The sequence below is a fragment of the Lepisosteus oculatus genome, chromosome 8, assembly GCF_040954835.1.
Source record: "Lepisosteus oculatus isolate fLepOcu1 chromosome 8, fLepOcu1.hap2, whole genome shotgun sequence".
Classification (NCBI taxonomy): domain Eukaryota; kingdom Metazoa; phylum Chordata; class Actinopteri; order Semionotiformes; family Lepisosteidae; genus Lepisosteus; species Lepisosteus oculatus.
The window spans coordinates 14,078,269-14,099,819 of record NC_090703.1 but is presented as its reverse complement, the minus strand read 5'-3'; the positions used below and the strand labels follow the sequence as shown (position 1 = coordinate 14,099,819).

Genomic DNA, 21,551 nt, shown 5'->3' with positions numbered 1-21,551 from the left:
TTTTACAGTAAATTTTATTCACAATCATACCAGTAAAAATTATTTATTTTGAAACTGACATTTGCAGTACTATAACCAAAGTAGAACAAGAGAGGGTAACAAATAAAAGTGCATTTTATATGGAGACAGCTGATAATGGACAGTAGAGAACCGACAAGTCCTCTACAAAGAGCTCGGTTAGCTTTAAAATGTAAAAACTACAGTTAAGACTACAAAATGAATTCATTGTACAGTAAAAACATGAATTTGGCAATTTATGTTGTTAAAATGTACTTTTAAATTATTTTAAAATATTATTTTATAGAATTTCTTCAGAGAATGTACAGTACCTGCTCTGACCTCAGTCTTTAAGGTTCTGAGTAATCAGCAAAAACATCAAACCGACAACATTTTGATTACATATGTCAGGGGGAAATTATTTTTTGCAATTTGGAAGATGTGGACATTTTACATGAAAGTAACAAGTAAAGATTTATTCTATGCTGAAAAGAGCAGAGAATCATTTAACAGAAAATGTTTGCTTACACGCACACACGGAAGGGTACGATGAAATGCATGTATAATATGGATTTAAATATGTAAAGTAGTCCTTTCTCTGCTACTTGGAAGTCAGAAGTCCGTTTCTCTCATGTTTCCCACATTACCTTTGGCAATATACCAGTAATTACAACTAGGAAGTTGCTTCATTCAAAGGCGAAGTCACTCTGCACCACATGAGCAGGAACTATTCAGCTTAGGAGTGACCCAGGAAGACGACATACAGTGAATTTCGGAGCTGAGGAACAGTTATCTAAAAGGTGAGTGAATTTTTTTTGTAAGAATGTATATATGTGTGTATATATATATATTTTTGCTTTTAGTGCCATTTAAACTTACACTTTCTAGTTTCAGATTGTCCAGTGAAATGCCACAAAGTTCTGTTATTCCAAAAACTTTTCTTCATTCTCTTATTATATACAGGCAAGCACAGAACCATATAAGTTATTAAAGAATATTTTCCAGTTGTTTTTTTTATAAGTTCTGATCATTTCCATTGAATAGTTGTAGGTACAGCTAAGAAATTTGCTTCGACTGCAGTAGAGTCTTTCCTTTTAAATTGTCAAGATCTGTGTTGCTGTAATGTAGCATAAGGGAGTGAATGTTTCTGCTGTTGGAGTGGGTGTTGCCCCAGGCACAAGCAAGCAGTTGTAAGTGAGGCATATCTAAGCTGTTAAATCCACATCTAGAACACATGAAAATCACACTTTGAAAATTAATGAAAGATGTCTTGTGTAAATCAAAAACCTGTAGCTTCCCAGCTTATCAATGACAGATTCAGAAAAGGTGGTCATTTATTTCAACATTTTAACAAAAGGAGTATATAGGGAATATGAGGAAACAGGATAATTAGTATACAAGAAGTATGCATACATTTCTTTTACATTTTGTCTTTCAAGTTGTTTGAAACTGCTGCTTCTTAATTCAGTGTAGTTTATTTTTTTCAGTTTAGAAAACATTCTTGCTTATTTTATTCTGGTCACTTAGAATCTGCCTTCTCAATGGCGTGATTGTTCAAGCACATCACTTTTGAATTGCATTCTACATCTAACTGTAGAACATCAGAGTAGAATGAGTTGCCTTTGCTGAAGTTATCTTACTGTTTATCTCAGTCTCAATTCTTGTGCAAAAGTAAGTGCATAGTGAAAAGTACATAAATGTACCCATGGAAACCTGGGTTTTGACCGAACAGCGGGTCAAGATTGAAGTGTTGACTCAATATGAGACTAATGAGTTAAGAGTTTCTTTACTTTATCACTTGTTTCACTTTTTTTATAAAAACACAGAAGGTAACTGGCAGTTGCATCTGCCTCTCTGAAAGTTTTTATCAACTGTATATTTGCCTATGTAAATCGTCAGATACATTACCTTAGTAACACTTTCAAGTTATTTAAGAAGTGCATGACCAAAATCCTTTGCATGTAGTTAAGTATGTGTCATTGCTGTGACTGAACTTTTACAAAAAATAGTGAACTTTGTACACATCACATAACACACTAGTTAATAGTATCAGGTGTGAATTAAATAACTTGACATTTGTACCCTAGCGTATCCACAAATAGGTCCTAGACAACCACAAGATTTTCATTCCAACTTACTTAAGTCTATTTATCAACTTTAATGTTTTTTGTAGATGTTATGAAGCTGGTGGTTTAAAACGTGCACTTTATTCAATTCGCGATTAACCTTTTTTGGGTCTCATTTTCATGAAGTAATTAGTCTTATTATTTGATGTGAGATTCCGTAAGGTGAACCTCCAAGAATCGCATCTGAAATCTGATTCAGAAAGAATCCTGTCTTTATATAAGTTTCCTCGAACTGATAACTAATACGTTTTCCCTGTTTTTAAAAACACAATCATAGGGGGAAGAAACATCAAAATTGAAAGGTTTGTGTAGATGGAGATGACAGACTTGTGACTGATTTAAATAAAAAGGTTAAAAAATATGTTTTGGCTGATTTAAATTGTAAACAGTTAATTATAACTGATTTAATAGGAATCCCATTGTTCGTTCAGAATCTGTGACATGGGTCTAACCCCGCAGACCTCTCATGTGCATAAAATGGCTTTTTAATTTAAATAAAAACGTTATTCAAATAACTTTGCAGGCTTCAGTACAGTATTGTAATGCACACTACTACACTAATGCTTTCTTTCAATCCTGTTTTCCTCAGACTCAGGATGGCTGATTGCGTCTGCATCATGTGGTCCATATTCTGGCTGCTTGTGTTGATTTTCCTTGCCTGGCCCATCAGTATTTTCCTAGGCGGCCTTTACGGGTTTGTTGCTCCACTTACAACCTGTGTGGGACTAGACCAAGTGACCGAACTGCTCCTCCAGGGTGTGAACCTTGGAAGAACCTGTGCCCAGAATGTGCGAGTGGGAAAATCCCTCTGCTGAAGGAGCCGACCACCACAGAGCAGCAGCGCATCTCTTCCACCGGAAAGTCTTTTCACCGAACAGACATTTAAGCACAAGTTGACTCCGCGATGACAAGTTCTAAATTTCCAAGCTGTTTTCAAATTTTTGGCTGCTAGGGCTGCTCGATGAATTCAGAACGAAGCCAAGACAACAGCTACGATATTATTCCCGGCTAGTTTTCCCAAGAGTGACACACCTTGCGTTTTCAACCTCTATTAAGTTTTTTCTACGGTTAAAATAAAATGCTAAAAAGAGCTCAAGGCAGTTTGTCAACCTTATTTTTAATGTGTGGGTATAATCCTTTGTAAACAGGAAGTTGTAGTATCAAGCAGCCAATACTGATATATCAGCTTGACTAAATTGCAAAGAGCTATTTACAGATACTATGTATGTTTTTGTATTCAAAAATGTGCTTGCAGCCTCATAAGAGATGATACAATAGCTATTTTATCAACACCGGTTAATCCAAGATAACTTTAATTTCTATTATGATTGTATAGTATAAAATAGATTTTGAGTCTGTATTAACAGGTTAAAGTTTTTTTTTGTATTATGTATGATTTATAATACTATCCTTATACATTATCAGTGTTATACTATGCCACCATTGGGTACAAAACGGACTCTTGCTATCCCAAAAACATCACAAAAAATAGATTTTTAGACTGCATTAAAAGTTATACTTTTTCCGTTAAGGTTATTTTTGAGCTTTAAAAGTTATTTAAAAGCTTTAGCATTTTCTCCACTGCCGGTAACATTTGTGCTGTGATTTTATGATGCACTGTACACAATTTCTGTATTTTATAAGAAATTATATGACACTAAAATGCAACCAGACTTGGTTTAAAAAATTGCACAATAGCAGTTTTCACAAGCACTACATTGAGGTGGGTCATGGGTTCATTCAGTTCTTCACTGGGCCAGAAAAGGTTGGCGGGTGTGTCTGTTCCTCTATTCTGTATACAGTACCATCTGTTAATTTTAAGTGTTGCAAATTTAATTTATTGCACACAGCATTGCATGTGATCTGCCTAGATGTCATTTCTGACTAATTATCATATTAAACATGTGCTTAACATCTGGGAATATGCGAGGATGGGCTGTCAGCGTTAAAACATAGTGTCACCACTGGGCTCAAAAATCAGACTCTTGGTTCTTGAAAACACATCAGACATGCCTGTGGCTTTAACATCTGTGCAGCGTCTTTAGGGCTTTCCCACATCTCTTTAAGAAACCTGAACAACACAACCTGATGACATGCTGCCTTCTCCTCTTAAGGTTTACAAGACAGAATTAGATGATTTAAAGAACAAGGAGATTCCAGGAGCCATAGTTAATCCAGAAGAGAGATGAAGTGGATGAATGAGTGCGAAGTTTTCAGATTTATCTGTTAATTTAGTGTGAAAATAGACATTCAAGATACATTTTTAACGAAAGAAAAAAACCGAGGCGCATAGACACTTTACTCTTCATAACCCTGCCTTTGAGACTTATGAAGTGTTATGGAAAGAGAGTTGAAGCTGTGTCACTGCTTCGGAAAAAAAAATCAATGCAAACTCGTTCTTTGCTTCATTCATTGCTTCAGGTCACAAGACCTGATAAACTCTAAACAAATTATTCTGGTATTCAGCATTTTATAAAAAGCAGGATTTTCAGAAAATCTCTTAATCAATAGATCTTGCGGATGCTGTGCATCCACATTTGTTTTTATGTAATTCCTGAATATTCTATTTTTAATCAAAAGCTTTCTGTTTTTGTAACTGAATGTACAGTATGACATAATTTTGTCATTCTGTAAAGTGGGATTCTCAATCTTTAAAATGAGTTGGAAATCTGGCCTTATCTCAGGTGATCAACTGTAATATATGAATAAGGCCTAATTAAATTTCTTTTTTTGAAGTCCAAAATTTTCCCCCCAAAGTACAAGTAGTAAAGGCAGAATGTCACAAGTTCTGCTTTAGTAATTACCTGGCAACCGTCAAGCCTTTCAATAGAAGGCACCTAGACAGGGAATGGTATATTACAGAAAGCCATGGTTGGTCAAGAGGAAAGAAAAAAGAAGAAATGTAAACATATTGAAATATATTGTTGACTCCCAATGTAGTGATTTGTGTAAACATTTACCTAATAAATAAGACGAACAGTCAATAAAGCTAGGCATCCTGATTAACCCCCTACTGTACTAATGTTTTTAACTTGACTTCTAGGTGCAATTAAGTTGTTAACCGTTTTCAGTTTGTTCAAGAAGGGATTCAAGTTCTCCTAATGAAATAAAAGAATGCAGAACTGTTCACTTCACTGAACTGTTTTGCTTCAAGGACTTTAACCTTTGCCCTGTAACTGTACTTCTAGTTGAAACAGTTTTCACCAAGTCAGCTTTTTAAAGATATGTCACAAATGGCTTATGTTTGTAACACAGCAGAAACTTGAACTGCTGTTATTTCTATAAATATTTAATATAATTATAATTTTTTGACAAAAAATCTGTTTTATGTCATGAATTCAAGTTGTGCCATGCTGCTTTTTTTTTAACCAGAAGCCACTGACCGTTTTAGATCTCGTGAATGTCTTCTGAATGATGCTTCCCAAATCTCGTGGACAGAAATTTACCACATCCTTTATTTACTGAAAACATTTCCTGAAATGAGTTCCTTCTTTTTCTGCAATGTTCAACTACATTTTTACATGCTATTAAATTAACAAAAAAACTATTACACATAAAAGCTTTTTACAAACAAATGTAAAAGTGTAACTATTAAAATGTTTTGTATAGGTCTAAGTAACACAATAATTTGTGATGTTTATCTAGTAGCATTACGTTCTGAGTAATCAATATGTGCTAAATACTGTATCTCAGCATTTCTGTTGATGTGCAATAGTGTCTTCACTTGACGTTTTGCAACTATCTCAAGACATTATATTTTTACATTATCTGAAATTCCATACAAAATAAGCAATAATGTTACAGTATACACGTAAAAAAATTAGCTGATTCTAAATTAGAATGTAGCTCTAAGGAATTTTGTTCTTTTTTATTATAGGCCTGCTACTAATCTCCTGCATATATGCCATTTAATTTATTGCTATAGATCTTTACATAAATGTTAGAATGCACCCTTTGCCTTCTTAACTTTTATAAATGTAAGATTAAAAGGGGTATATATGGAAGTGTCCAAGCGTGGACGTTTAAGAGAGGCACTGAACACCCTATATTAAAACATTTCTGAACTTTCTGTGACCTCCACAAACCGGCAACACGGACATCATTTATTTGACTTATTTCGCAATTCCTGCACTAGGTTTTTCGGGAGCATTTTCCCATTATCGTTTCAGTTTAATCCCAAAAATTCTAAATGTATTATCATACCCGCTGTGTTCTCTGCATATTTGCTGCAAGGTAGCAAATCCCTGACCTAAAATAGACTAACAGGTTTATCATTTTTGAATTATGACTCGCTTAAAACGTTTTGAATGGATGATCACCGTTCAGAAGGGGGTATACGACATGTATAAGAAATGCACAGGAGCAAGTAAAGGTTTATTCCATGCGGAAAAGAGAAGAAAAGAAACACAATGTTTCGGCTGTGGAGCCTTCTTCGGGTGTGAACACGGGTGTGAATGGAATAATCTTTTACTTGTTTCTTTGCAGCCTCGCATGCTAACGTAGCTGCCTACTTTAATGTCTTGGAAATGTATTGGTTGAGCGATAAAAACAGCCCGGGAAAATAAGTTTACTCCACTTTCTTTTACAGTATACAATATACAACACTGTACTGTTTATTTTTACACTGTATATCAAAATGTGCGTGAATAAGTTTACATACATTAAATGAATTGGACATCACTTAATTGTTATTAGTGATACAACATTTGATTTATTGTAATGGTATACATTTAATAGCAATACTTTGTAGCCGCCCGTATTGCTGTAGTTGCTGTATTAGCAAAAGCCAATTAGGAGGAACAGATTTCTTTTCGCTGACCTTTGATTTTAAGAGTAATATATTTATAAGAGTAATAATGGTTTTGAAAAGGTTTGAGCATGAATATTTAAATTTAGAAACAGCTTTAAAAGCCAGATGCCACTCGCAAAATTTTAATTTCATTTAGCAGGGATTAACACTCCAATTGTATTTATCGTTATAAAGCGATTTTGTCCGGAGGACCAAAGGTAAATAAGTTTGTGGTGAGCTGCTGTAAACCCCAAAATATGTAAGACGACTCCTACAAGGGACCAAAAATACTTTTGAAATATTAGGTCTATCACTGCTTGATTCGCCGTTAATTATTGCAGTTCCAAAACTAACAACTTTTATGCGTTCTAGTTTGACTCATCCATTCTTGAAAATGAAACATAGTTTTTAAAGAAGGTCTGAAATTGCAACAGTAACCTAACGCTTTCACAGTGGGTGGTGTCTCACGTACCAGAACTACTGCCTTGTCAACAAGCGCTTTAAACATGTTAGCAATACCCCTAAAGTAAATACTGTGAGATCAATTTAAGTCCATTAAATAAATAATTCAATTTGAGAATTAGGTTATGCACACAAACAATTGTTATATAATATTAGTAGTAGTGGTAGTGGTGATACTTGCAATAATACAGTAGGTAGGGTATCTCATACAGTATTTTGTTATAAGCAGCCAGTAAATTATACTGTAGGTTACTTATCTGTACGATAAAGACAGAATGCAAGTAGTTTATTAAATATGACTCTGCTATCTAATCTGAAACAAAAAAAATATTTGCTTACAAAACAAAGCCTTTATTAAGAATAGACATTACACCGTAAGTTAATTATAAAATTGAAATGTATTGGTTGATGCTGATACGTGTATACATCCCTATAATCGACTATTTGTAATCTTAAAAAGCAAGAAAACGGGAAAACAGGTACAGATTTAAAGGCAAATCTTTGATCTTGCATGAACCTAAAATGATTTTTAAGCAAAGAACGGTGAGTGAGCTTATACAGGAGCGCACTGGCACTTGTCTTTGGTGAGCAAAACAGATTTTGTATTTCTTTTGTTTTATCACCTTCGTTATTTCTTGAGCTAGGTCCCCGTATTTGGCCACTATTTTGAAAAGTAACAGTCTGCTCCTGTATTCGCTCTGTACTGTAGCGGAGTTGCTTTCCATACATGGGCTACAGCCCTGGATGCCTCTAGCTGGATTCTCCTTCTCCCTCAGTCATTCCATTAATGGCCTCACAGCTCTCAATGGCGTGAAGGCTACCAAATAAGGAGAAGGGGGTCTGCTTTGCCCCCTGAGAGGCTCACAGCTTCACTGACACTTGTAAGAGTATAAATTGGAGTTTACTCTCTGCCACACTACCCTGCTACTTTTCAGGAGCCAGCTGTAGGTGCTTATCTGGTGAGTAACCGTCCTGCTCGTCTTCTCTGCTTGGCAAAGCAAAGAGACCGAAGCCGCTTATTACGCTATGTGAAGAGAGGTCTTGTATGTTTAAACAGAGGGACAATACTCAAGATTCTCAATGGAATACCCAATACCTGAACTAAACATCGCTGACTAATCGGAACTAAGCGACACGGAAACAATTTTAATGCCAGTGTCTTATTTCTGGAAATAAACTTTAAACCTTCAGCCTTCTGGGAAGAAGACAAAGGCACTGAAGCGTAAACGAATTAGCTACTTTTAACAAAAATGTATTTAAACCGGTGCTTCTGCTATACACAGCGAAACCTAGAACACGTCGATGAGAGCAAAGCTATTGCTACTACAGCTAGGGCCTCTAGCTAAATTAAACATCTGTTTTTTTTTAATAATTTAAATTATTTTCAGTTAAACCAATTCTTCGTCTATATATGAAGATATGTGTAACACCTCATATATGCATAAACTACTTACAGTAGGCTATACCATTATACACCATCAACATTTAAATTAAACACTTCTTCCATGTGTCGTCATTGTATCGTGGTATTGGTATTGAGGGGGAGTCTTCATAAATCTAAGATCGGACCATTAAGAAAATGGTTTATGACAGCGGTAGTTCACTGCCTTTACTTCGGGATCTGAGGAAGTAAGTAGGCGTGGTCTTACTTTCTCTCCTGTTTCGCTCTCTGCTGCAGATCCACATCTGTCACCATGTGCGACGACGAGGAGACTACTGCCCTGGTGTGCGACAATGGCTCTGGTCTGGTGAAGGCTGGCTTCGCCGGAGATGACGCCCCACGTGCCGTGTTCCCCTCCATCGTCGGTCGCCCCCGTCACCAGGTACATGGCGATCCCATTTTTTCTTTTCTTTAGGACAATAAGCAAAGCAATATGAATGAAACTCAGTTACAGCATTATTGCAAACTACTCATTCCGATTTTATTATAATGCCAAGTGTTACACATTTGGCATTACAACCTGAAGTGATGATAGTTTAAACACATCACTCACAAGTGTTCCACAAACAAGTGTCCTACAGTATCTTAGATGTGTATCAGTTATGACTTTACAGCAATTTACAAAGAAAGGTTTGAAGCTCTCCTTAGAGGGGAAGACGGGTGGTGTGTTGTTCCGTTCAGGTGTATTTAAGTCTATCTTTCACGTTGGTCTCCTTCAGGGCGTCATGGTCGGTATGGGTCAGAAAGATTCCTATGTTGGTGATGAAGCTCAGAGCAAGAGAGGTATTCTGACTCTGAAGTACCCCATTGAGCATGGTATCATCACTAACTGGGATGACATGGAGAAGATCTGGCACCACACCTTCTACAACGAGCTGCGTGTAGCCCCTGAGGAACACCCTACTCTTCTCACTGAAGCTCCCCTGAACCCCAAAGCCAACCGTGAAAAGATGACCCAGATCATGTTTGAGACCTTCAACGTCCCAGCCATGTATGTGGCCATTCAGGCTGTCCTGTCTCTGTACGCCTCTGGTCGTACTACAGGTGAGAGAACAAGAACTTCCAGCTACAATAATAATAATAATGTGTTGAAAAACGCAGTGTTGCTTCATGTTAGAACACGTGAAACGTTTGTGAAGCCACGATGCTCATGATCAGTAATTTTCTATATAATGACTTAGGTAGCAATTAATTCCATTTATAATTACTTTTTCAAGCATAAACACTACAAAATTACTGCACTGCTCTGTAGCAGAGGACAGGTGCTTATTCCATGTACTCTAAAACATTATAACATTGACTTAAACAGGCATCAAAGCTTTTTAAAAATGTTTGTTATTATTGTTATTGATTGATTTATCCCCAAAGTTTCCTTTGTCTGAAAAGTACTTCATCATTGTCACAGGCTTACAGACTGTACAGGAGGCGTTTCTTAAGCTGTATTTATCTAATAAAGCTTGTGTTTTCTTCTCATCTCTGTGTAGGTATTGTGCTGGACTCTGGAGACGGTGTGACCCACAACGTGCCCATCTATGAGGGTTATGCCCTCCCCCATGCCATCATGCGTCTGGACCTGGCTGGCAGGGATCTGACTGACTACCTCATGAAGATCCTGACTGAGAGAGGCTACTCCTTCGTCACCACTGGTACAAGCAGTTCTGCAGTTATCAGATAGTTTATATGAGGGACGTATACAATGGTTAGCAAAACTCTAAGTATTCCCCCCTTTTGTCCCTTTCAATAGCTGAGCGTGAGATTGTGCGTGACATCAAGGAGAAGCTGTGCTATGTGGCCCTGGACTTTGAGAACGAGATGGCCACTGCCGCCTCCTCCTCCTCTCTGGAGAAGAGCTACGAGCTGCCCGACGGTCAGGTCATCACCATCGGCAATGAGCGTTTCCGCTGCCCTGAGACCCTCTTCCAGCCTTCCTTCATTGGTAAGTGGCCATAATCCCACAGCCACCTCTTGAGAATTACATTAAGGGTTTGAAAAGTTTATGTTGGTTTTAAGAGTGCACAAATTTTAAACATTCATTCAAAAAAAAGATCTTCATAGTTAACAGGAACAATCGACAGAAGTCACACAATAAGAAACGCACCAAACAGTGTATATACAACTGTTAGGGAGTCATAGAGTTCAGCACCTGGACCGCAGTTAACTAACAACTGAATAGTTGTTTTACTGGATGCTCTGAAGATTTTTTCTGTTGTTTAATCTAGGCATGGAATCTGCTGGCATTCATGAAACCACCTACAACAGCATCATGAAGTGCGACATTGACATCCGCAAGGACCTCTATGCCAACAATGTCCTGTCTGGTGGTACCACCATGTACCCTGGTATTGCTGACCGCATGCAGAAGGAAATCACTGCCCTAGCTCCCAGCACCATGAAGATCAAGGTACATTTTAATATTTCATTGTAATGTTGGCAGTTCTTGCATTATCTTGATAGTTGCTGTTTACTGTATGTAACAAATGGATTTTTGATGCCTATGTGGTTTTTAATGCCTGCTGTACTCATAATATGGCTGTGAAAACCTGTAAAAGCATGTTTGTTTTCAGACTAAATGATTACCCCTCTTTTTTCTCTCTCTTTGTCTTAGATCATCGCTCCCCCTGAGCGTAAGTACTCTGTCTGGATCGGTGGCTCCATCCTGGCCTCTCTGTCCACCTTCCAGCAGATGTGGATCAGCAAGCAGGAGTACGATGAAGCTGGCCCCTCCATCGTCCACCGCAAATGCTTCTAAATGCCCCTTTATTTTCCTCTGCCTATGGATTCCATGATTATGGCTCTTGGAGAATCCAGGCAACTCTCCCTGAACTTCCCTCAATGTACAGTTTGTTTACACACAAGTGCAATTTATATGTGGATAAGATATTTATTGGTTTATAAATAAACAAGACCCGGGACTTGCAACACATTTTGTCTTTGTATCCAATTTTCTTACTGTATGTGGTCATTCACAATCACAAAGCTCTTTGACATCTTTGATAAAGATACTTTTAGTGTAATTTTAAATGTTATTTCTGCTTATTCTTTAAATTCAATTATTACTTTGGTATCTTATCCAGTACTGACTTTACTGTATAAATACTGTATGTAAAATTTTAACATTAAATGCACTCTTATGGAACAGAAAATTATCTGCTCTGATCTACACAGTTGTGCTAGGAGACCTCACTTACAATTCTTAATCTATTAACCCCTCATTTCCAATATTACACTGAAGGCAAGTCAAAGCACTTTCTTTTTCCACTAATTTCTTTAGGGCATTAGTTCATTAAAATAACAAAGATGTTCTACATTATTATGAAACTATAAATACACAGTACTATCCAGCTGTTCTGAATGCAATGCTAGTTTATTATGCTGTGCATTGAGTTCTCAACTGTTTGATCAGTGATGTTAAAACAATTTCTCATGGCATTATATATATATATTATCACATTTTATCAATTAATATTCCCATCTTACTTTTGATTTGTATAACAGAGTCAGGGATAATTTTATGCTAAAAGAAAATAAACATTAAAATATTTAAAGGGTGCAACCTAAAAGAAAACTACAATTGTGTTCGTAGCAATAACTTATTGTAGTGTCAATCAGAACATGAACTATTCCCAAAGTTATGTCTGATAAGCCATTACATTTTCCTGTAATGACTGTTGGAGTGTGTTCATTTCAAAGAGTATGAATGTTTGTCTGATTGCCAATTATGCGTGGTATTTCTGACTAGCAGAAGTACAAGATGTAAACACGTCAGTTCTGTCTTTATTTTACAAATAGCACTCGGGCTCATTTATGTCGATGGTGATAATGCAGATGACATCACGAAGTTAACTTCGTAAAGTCCTTTTACAGTAGACTATGAAGTGTGTAGGTGGATGAATTTAGGCTGGAGGTGGGGGAGAGTTACTAAACGGTATATTCTGTATGGGTAAAATTAGGGTTTACTGTACAACCAAATTACAGGAGCGGTAATTGCTTTCACCCAGCGTTCATATTGGTAAAATTAACTAGATAAAACTAACATTTACTTAATAGTTCTGTGAAATAAATATTGCTAACATCATGCGCGTTACAAAAGGCAAAACAATATTGTTTAAAATCACCCATGTAATAAAATCCGGCAATATATTATTTCTTCACAAGTGCAAAGTAACTATGAGCGCTGAACCTAACTTTTACTACATTAATACACGAAAACTACAGTGTCCCAAGACACGTGAGACCGCTGTGGTAGAAGGTTATAAAAGATTTGATAGTATTATCCTGGTGAGATAAGCCCTTCCTGTGTTAAACATGTGCTCATCTTTCGGTTTATGCGTTTACTGTATATGGGTGCATCTGTACTGCTTTTTTAGTCGTCTATATTCACAAAGAACAGAGCTAATAACCTTGACTAAAACTACCAATCATGGTTATTTTCGCTAAATTAAGGAGTTTCTTAAAAGACAAAAACATCTTTCATCATTTTCTGAAAGTGAGTTAACGAAGCAGCTAACACTGTTACACACCTTATGTAAACAACAAACTGAATTCGTCGAATATGCAATAAGAAAAGTAAACGAATCGTTAATCCAAGTTTATTAGCTTTTTCAATCGCTCTCCTGAGTTGAACCCACATTTATAACAGTCCTAAAACGGTAAGGCTTAACTGTTAAAAACTAAAATTACATACATTTTCAAAATTTCATCACTAAAACAGCTAACAAAAAGCATATACAGATCTAATTTACAACAGCAGTGTTATTTTTTTCGGTGAAAAAGTACTTGCAATACCACGGCCAAGTAACGAATTCTCCGCCTTGAAATGTTTTAAGACGTTTGCTTGACTTTCCGATAGATGATCCATTTTCGGAAAGTGACCGATTCGTAAAGCGAAACTTGAACTATTTTTCTAGCATCTGTATTGTTTCCACTCTCGAAACTTAAGTGAAACTCGGGATACCTCTTTAACGCAGCTATCAGGTGTACCCGAAGAATTACCGTTCTGTTCTCCGCAAATGCACTAATAGGCACTTCTACTACAAAGCACAGGACCGAGATTTGGACAGATAGTAAAATCTGCGTTTTATGACCCAGGACCATAATTGAAATCAAGGAAGCAAGTAAAAAGCCTGAGAGGACTAATGAAAAATATTGATTTTTAAAAAAATATCTATTTTTTTAACCGCCCATTTAAGGGTCAAGACACCATATGACCCGTATCTTAGGATACATCGCACTCACACCACACTTACCTTTCCCTTCTTTCTTTAATCTCCCTCATAGAATCCGGACATAATTCTGTCTAGCTCACTAATTTTATGTATTGCAAATGAGACACCCCAGAGCACTGAGATTATCACCAATCATTTTATTACAGATTAATCTGGTACCAGTTTATTCGGAGAATAATGAAAATGAGAAATCCTGGTATTTTTTGGCTGCCGTCCACCAACCTGTCTGTCTGTGACGCAGGAGGAGACTACTTAAAGGGAGATTAGAGCTGGCAAGACATTAAATCCAACCTCCCTCCATTCAGACACCGCGCGACCCATCATCCTGATCTGAAGATCGAAAATAGGAGGGCTTACACTAATCAGCACTTCAGACTCGAAGACAAGCAAAAGTGTGGGATCGTCGAACTGGGTTTCAGCACTGGCACGGAAGGGGAGCACCGGCTTTTGATCAATGCATTTGCCAGACAAAATCGGAACCTCTGGAGAGTGAAACAGGAAATAATAACATTTCATCGCATTTCGTGCAGAGTGCTGTGCTCTTGTCTCCGGATGAACAGAAATGGGGGAATGGACCATCCTAGAGAGACTCCTGGAGGCTGCTGTCCAGCAGCACTCTACTATGATAGGAAGGTAAGAGTACAAGTGCGCTACATCATTTGCAAAAGTACCGACGTGCAATTATTTAAGCAACACGAACTGCAAACACAGTTTTATTGCGTTCTGTATGCAAATACCTTAACGTGTTGACAGTTATAGTGCGGCGACGCCTGTTTATTTTCTACTTACATTTATCTGGAGATACAGAGTGAATTAGTGGCAAATGAATGATTATTCAATGGTATGATCCCGGCAAACATTAAGCATAAACTCTAAGAACACTGGTCTGCTAATAGTTTTAAAATGATACAGAATCTGTACCTTTTGATAACATAATGAATGACTTCTCGCCTAGGAATCAATGTTATCTTTTGCCGTTTAAAAGAACAACTCTCAGCAATTTCAGAAGAGCTGTTTCAGCACTGGACAGCTCCGAAAACACTCAAAAGCTTAGTCACCAGTTTCAAACACAAATTATGTCCGTGTTGCGTTATACAATGAAACCATATATTTATTCTTTGCTTTTTTTATTTTTAGGATCCTGTTAACAGTGGTGGTGATCTTCCGGATTCTAATAGTAGCTATAGTTGGAGAGACAGTCTATGATGATGAACAAACCATGTTTGTTTGTAATACCTTACAACCTGGCTGTAACCAGGCGTGTTACGACAAGGCATTTCCAATTTCTCATATCAGATACTGGGTATTTCAGATCATTATGGTGTGCACACCAAGCCTTTGTTTTATCACTTACTCGGTGCACCAGTCTGCAAAGCAAAAGGAACGAAGGTACTCCACTGTGTTTCTCACATTGGATAAAGACCAAGATTCTATGAAACGCGAAGACAGCAAGAAAATTAAAAACACAATCGTAAACGGAGTACTTCAGAACACAGAGAACTCAACCAAAGAAGCCGAACCCGATTGTCTGGAAGTGAAAGAAATCCCAAATTCAGCCATTAGAACTACTAAGTCTAAAATGAGGCGACAAGAAGGGATCTCAAGATTTTACATTATCCAAGTGGTTTTCAGAAACGCGCTGGAGATTGGATTTTTAGTGGGTCAATATTTTCTTTACGGATTCAACGTTCCCTCAGTGTATGAGTGTGATCGATACCCCTGCATAAAAGATGTAGAGTGCTATGTTTCCAGGCCAACGGAAAAGACTGTTTTTTTGGTTTTCATGTTTGCGGTCAGTGGGATTTGTGTAGTACTGAATTTAGCAGAACTCAATCACTTGGGATGGAGAAAAATCAAAACGGCAGTAAGAGGGGTGCAGGCCAGAAGGAAGTCCATTTATGAAATTAGGAACAAAGACCTGCCTAGAATGAGTGTGCCTAATTTCGGCCGCACTCAGTCGAGTGACTCCGCATACGTGTAGCACACTTTTATAGAATACGGTGGACAATTTGTGATGTACAGTTACGTTTAAGAGAATGAAGACTAAAATTCCGGACATTTCCATTCGCCAATTGTATTTCATTAATTGCGCGGTGGATTGATTTTTGATTTTCAATGGACTGCAATAACAAACGTGTGTTTGTTTTTCTTATTAAATTGCACTGATGCAACTTTTTAGTAACGTTTATACTCTGTACATCGCTTGACAGCACATTGACGTGTTCACAAATTTACTCGTTTGTACACTGCAGAGCTACTGAGCTCGAGGAGAGTAAATACGAATTGCACTAAGTTGTGAACACCTGGAGCCAAACAAGCCCCAAATTGTGCTATTGACAGTGATTTCTTACCTACCCTGTACTTTCCACCTCTTACAATCATTCTGTCACAGCGAGTTGGCAATGTTTGGAAAAATATGTACTTCAAATGAATTTTAAATTCTGATTACGGAGAATCGAAGTAGATGAAATTCTATAGCTTTCTGTGTTTTTTTTTGTTGCCTGTGTTCACACCACTAACCTTAACGTATGTAACCATTCCATTGCTATATAGCTGAACTGCAAAATAATATCGGGTGGATTTGCTGCAAACGCTAACGTCTGTGACTTCCTTAATTTATTATACACCAAAGCGCCCATTGCTTTCATTTGTCAAGAACTGTTTTCTTGCTTTCGTGTAATTAAGTGCCATACATGTATATATACATATAAATATATAAATACATTAAAATATTCATCATGAAAGCGAACTTCCTGCTTGCATTATGCTTAATGCTGCCCTGTTTTGCTTTAATTGTTGTACTCTAAGTGGAAATGGCATATAATCCTTTTTTGCAATTATTTGAAAATAAAGCTCTAATCTTTTTTATACAAGAAACATCTCCATTTGCAATTTTTTAGGTTTCAGTTCATGGCAACACATACTGTTATTCTCATTATTCTAAAAAGCACTTCCCCAGATGCTGATGTTTTTACTTAAGGATATTCTCACAAAGAAAATAATGTCATTCACCAACACTGAATATGTGCCGAGTACTTTTAGCGATACGAACTTTAACAAGTGTAATGGTGTGTAATGCAATGTGAGCTGAATTCTGGTTTTCTCACCCAGAGATCCAGAATATTTTGCCTTTGCTCATAGCAATGACCTCACTAGTATGCCCACTGGTTTTCTGCCATATGTGGCAATCATATAAGGCTAGAATCTAAATGGGTCCCTCACCTGATCTTGGAGAGAAAAGTGTGCTGCAGTTGCTCCCTTTTGTGTTACCCTTGCTACATCTCATTTTGTATCAATGCTACTTAGATATAAAATCTATGTGCTGTCTGTGTACCTATCTATTGGCACATTGTAAGAATGATGGAATCTACTTTACTAGTAAATATCACACAGTCAGACAGATATGCGGATGTAAGCTGCATGTCCAAGGAAGATGTGTCTGTCTTCACTGCATCAGGATGACTGTACTGGAGTATGCAGCAAGATCCTTAAGATCAGGGGAAAACTGACATGCGAGATCATTTTCAGAGTGCTGATGAATGCATTTCCAATGCAAAAATGTTGCTGAGAAAATGACAGCACTAGGGGGTCTGTAGAGTCAGTCTAGAAATGGTTGACAATGTGATATTGGATTGCTGTATCGCCTTGTTTTTGTGTATATATCATTGTGAACATCTCTTATAGGCCATCATTCATTGGGTCAGGAAGCATTCCAACACTATCCAAAATTCAAATGTCTGAGCAGCAATACAATAATTTAATCTCCACTTTGCAATAAAGTATCCCCTGCATCTGCATATATACTGTAGCACATACAGTATACAGTACATCTAGCGCTTTTGAAAACATGTACACATACTGTAGATAGCTCCTCCATAACAACAAATGAAGGTGAACTGTACGTCTCATGACTATTGAATTTAACCTTATACCAAGGTCCATGTCTGCAGAACTGAGAAACAGGGTTGCCAAAAAAAACTCTAAAACATAAAAATATGCCCTTTCTAAAACATCTACTAAGGATCTTGGGTTATGTATGAGTAACAGTGAATTTTTTATCATTGGGGTTAAATATTTCATGCTACCATTATTGTCGTCCCATTCACACACACTTTCTGAAGCAAGAGAAAATTCATTTTTCATACCTTGTTCTGAAAGCACTTTTCAATTGACTGACATCTACGAAGACTATATTATCTTCATTTTTTTCTACTTCAGGATTGTCAAAAATATTTATAAAATTAATGAGATATAAACTAAATGTCATATTTAAGGTTTAAACTATATCCCATTCAAAATATTTACAGGAAAACACCTCTAAACTGATATTTGAACATGGACTTGCATATTAATGTAAAAAAATCTGTGAAATCACTGCTGCGATAATATACAGTAACTGCACATTGATCATCATAGTAGAGCAGGTCATCCTTAATATTAAAAATGACTAAACGACTCATTTGAAAATATCGCATTAATTACTGACCACATTATTGGCATTAGTAAGGAGTAAAAACTAGATACAGTTCATAAACGTTTTCCTGATCAGATTTTAAAGGTGTTTTACACTGCTTGTACTCCAGTTGGTTATATGTTTTTCAACAAAAACATTAAAATGACCACTACCTCCAAGATAAGTTTTCAAAACCCCATCTTCAACAATTTCCTTCTTCTATTTTCATAATTAACTAATATTATGGTCTTCATTTTGTTAATTTTAGGTGTGCATCTAAGGCATACAACAAAAAAATCACAATTTGTTACAGTATATACTGTAGTAAATACATTGAACAATGTAATACCTTACTTTAATTTTCTGAAAGCACTTATGAGCAAATACATTTTTATCTTGTGATCTGAATAAATATCCCCTGTGATACACTGTTTAGTTGCAAACTATTTGGGAACTGTTCAGACTTTTAGTTAGAACTTCAAAAAGTAAAGATATTGCATTCAGAAATCTGAACTCACAGGGGATCAACGGATATACGATTCATTGCAGAGATATTACTGTACAGTATTACATTTGAAACAATTTGAGGGTGACTGTACTTGACTGCAGTATCAAAGATACTATATTCCTCTCCATTTTGCAAGCCTTAGATGAAAATGCATCTTTTTACTTTAGTCTTCTGAAAAAATTTTCTCAACATACTGGAAAGCAGCTACCTGAAGAGCAGTTAAAATGTATTGTCCCATTGGTATTTCATAACATTTTCACACTTGTGGTTTCTTTGCATACCATGAAAGTGCTGAGTAAATAGATATACAAAATACATTATCTTTAAGACAAAGTAATTTAAATGTATTATCTAGACTTAAAAATATTAGTTTCCAACATTCTACACAAAAGTTATGTACCAATACAAGTACTTTAAAACTTAGTACAGTATATCTCTACCCAAATAATTTTGAAGATATTGTATTTCACTAAAAAAGGCTTTTAATGGATTCACAAGCACCTTCAAAAATTGCCCATTCATTTTAATGGTCTCTGTAATACACTTTGGATTATTCCAAATAAAGAAACATCAAAATGAAATTAAAATTGAATTAAAAGGTAATTTGCTGCCTCAAAACCATCAACCTGAGTGCAATTTAGAATAATGTAGCTGCTTGTTCATACTCTCAAACATACCTATAAATATTGTTTTTCTCATGATAACGAGCTTAGATAGGGTTGAGAGCTCTCTATCACAACTGTGTATAAAATGAAAAATTGGTCTTTAGACATTTACTTCAACCTCCTATTCAGCATGCTAAAACATGTTTTTATTGTTCCATGTAAAGTGACTTCAAATTTCAAAATATATACAGTTTTTATTATAATAATTTTTATAAATTCTTTTACTTATTTATTTGGCTGATGTATCCAAGGCAATTTACATGTGTACAGCAGGATATTTTACACTAGCAATCCACAGATTTCCAAAGATTGCTAGTGCTAGTGTACGCTAGCAAGAGTACAACAGCAGTGCCCAACCAACAAACATCCAAGTACTGTACACACAATAGTACTATGCCTTTATTTCTACCAGTGGTCATTTTAAAAAACACATCTAAGATGAAATTTTTAGTATTAGGCATCTGTAATTACTGTACATTCTTCTATATGACAAGTTAAGATATCAAGTAAAAGGGAAGATTAGCTGCACAATAAGTATGATGTTAAAGCTGGTCATCAAAACAGCATATTCCTGTCAATTTTTTTTTCAATTCAATAATAATAATAATAATAATAATAATTGCTTACACTTATATAGCGCTTTTCTGGACACTCCACTCAAAGCGCTTTACAGGTAATGGGGATTCCCCTCCACCACCACCAATGTGCAGTATCCACCTGGATGATGCGACGGCAGCCATAGTGCGCCAGAACGCTCACCACACATCAGCTATCAGTGGGGAGGAGAGCAGAGTGATGAAGCCAATTCATAGAGGGGGATTATTAGGAGGCCATGATTGGTAAGGGCCAATGGGAAATTTGGCCAGGACGCCGGGGTTACACCCCTACTCTTTTCGAGAAACGCCCTGGGATTTTTAATGACCACAGAGTCAGGACATCTCATCCGAAGGATGGATTCAAATCACAGTGATAATACTATACTATTTAAACTACCAAATAAAATTAGAATACACAAACCTGATTTTCACTGCGTTTATTTTTTATCAATAAAAACTAACCATATGTCCACCTGGTGTAATACTTACTGTATAATACTTGTAATAACAGCCCTGTAAAGGGTTTTAGTCGATCACAGAAAAAGAATAAAAAAGAAAACTATTTTCCATTTTTATATTATACTGAAAGCTGGCATCCAGTACTGTCTTTGAAAACATCTACAGTATCTTTACATTAAACTTCAGTATCTAAACAAGATTTTTATTTGTTTAGCAGAACACGGTGCCTGTAATAACAATAGAGTGTTCGTAATTTAAAAGTAAATTTGTATCCACCAAGTACATATAAATGACAACAAACTGTTTGCCTACAACTGTGAACAAAAGTGTGACAAAATAGTAATCAAAAACACTGAGCATGGAATATATACAATTAAGAATCTTTGGGAAATTATTATCATGTACTTATCTGTTCCTAATACACAATACATGCAGTTTTGTAGCTACAGTATATGCAAAGCAAGTTCCCCTATGAAAATACCCCTACTTTGCAAATAAATATAATTATTTTCTCTCTAGAACAAACAGTAAGTATTTTTTCTGTAACATGGTTTTTGCTATCACAAATAGATAGCACCATACATTCTCTGATGTAAAACTATGCTTAAAACAAGCATTCATGTTTTATGCAAAAAAGAAATAATACAATTTGAAAATAATACAGCACACTAGAAACAATTTGCAGGAGGAACCCAATTGTCTTTTCCTTAGTTTCCACAATAACCAGCTGTTGCTGTTAATCAGCATGTCTGCTGGAAGGTGAGAAGACAATAACAAATATTACATGCCTATTATATCATTTAGAAGATATTGGCATCAGCCCAATGCAA

At 36.3% G+C, this 21,551-nt stretch overlaps 2 protein-coding genes and 1 long non-coding RNA gene across 3 annotated transcripts; all 3 read left to right on the top strand.

Moving 5' to 3' along the window:
- The first annotated feature begins 535 nt into the window (after window positions 1-535).
- LOC107077803 (uncharacterized) lies at window positions 536-3,214 on the top strand. The gene is made up of 2 exons (XR_001478799.2): window positions 536-797; window positions 2,713-3,214. It is a non-coding gene; the product is annotated as an uncharacterized lncRNA (long non-coding RNA).
- A 5,854-nt stretch (window positions 3,215-9,068) lies between these two features.
- On the top strand, window positions 9,069-11,738 carry actc2 (actin, alpha, cardiac muscle 2). The gene is made up of 6 exons (XM_006632421.3): window positions 9,069-9,197; window positions 9,535-9,859; window positions 10,300-10,461; window positions 10,560-10,751; window positions 11,035-11,216; window positions 11,421-11,738. The coding sequence occupies exons 1-6, from the start codon at window positions 9,069-9,071 to the stop codon at window positions 11,562-11,564; spliced, it is 1,134 nt and encodes a 377-aa protein (XP_006632484.1). The 3' UTR covers window positions 11,565-11,738.
- A 2,594-nt stretch (window positions 11,739-14,332) lies between these two features.
- gjd2b (gap junction protein delta 2b) lies at window positions 14,333-16,887 on the top strand. Its single transcript, XM_006632420.3, has 2 exons — window positions 14,333-14,673; window positions 15,178-16,887. Exons 1-2 carry the CDS (start codon window positions 14,603-14,605, stop codon window positions 16,019-16,021), a joined length of 915 nt encoding a protein of 304 aa, XP_006632483.1. The 5' UTR covers window positions 14,333-14,602; the 3' UTR covers window positions 16,022-16,887.
- Window positions 16,888-21,551: the final 4,664 nt, after the last annotated feature.

What these genes read in the sequence shown, in the direction of transcription:
- actc2 (XM_006632421.3), top strand. Translation starts at nt 9,069, where the DNA reads ATGTGCGACGACGAGGAGACTACTGCCCTGGTGTGCGACAATGGCTCT. An exon ending in CGCCTCTGGTCGTACTACAG is followed by an intron (nt 9,860 to 10,299) that starts GTGAGAGAACAA and finishes ATCTCTGTGTAG; the next exon opens with GTATTGTGCTGGACTCTGGA. An exon ending in CTTCCAGCCTTCCTTCATTG is followed by an intron (nt 10,752 to 11,034) that starts GTAAGTGGCCAT and finishes TGTTTAATCTAG; the next exon opens with GCATGGAATCTGCTGGCATT.
- gjd2b (XM_006632420.3), top strand. Translation starts at nt 14,603, where the DNA reads ATGGGGGAATGGACCATCCTAGAGAGACTCCTGGAGGCTGCTGTCCAG. An exon ending in CACTCTACTATGATAGGAAG is followed by an intron (nt 14,674 to 15,177) that starts GTAAGAGTACAA and finishes TTTTATTTTTAG; the next exon opens with GATCCTGTTAACAGTGGTGG.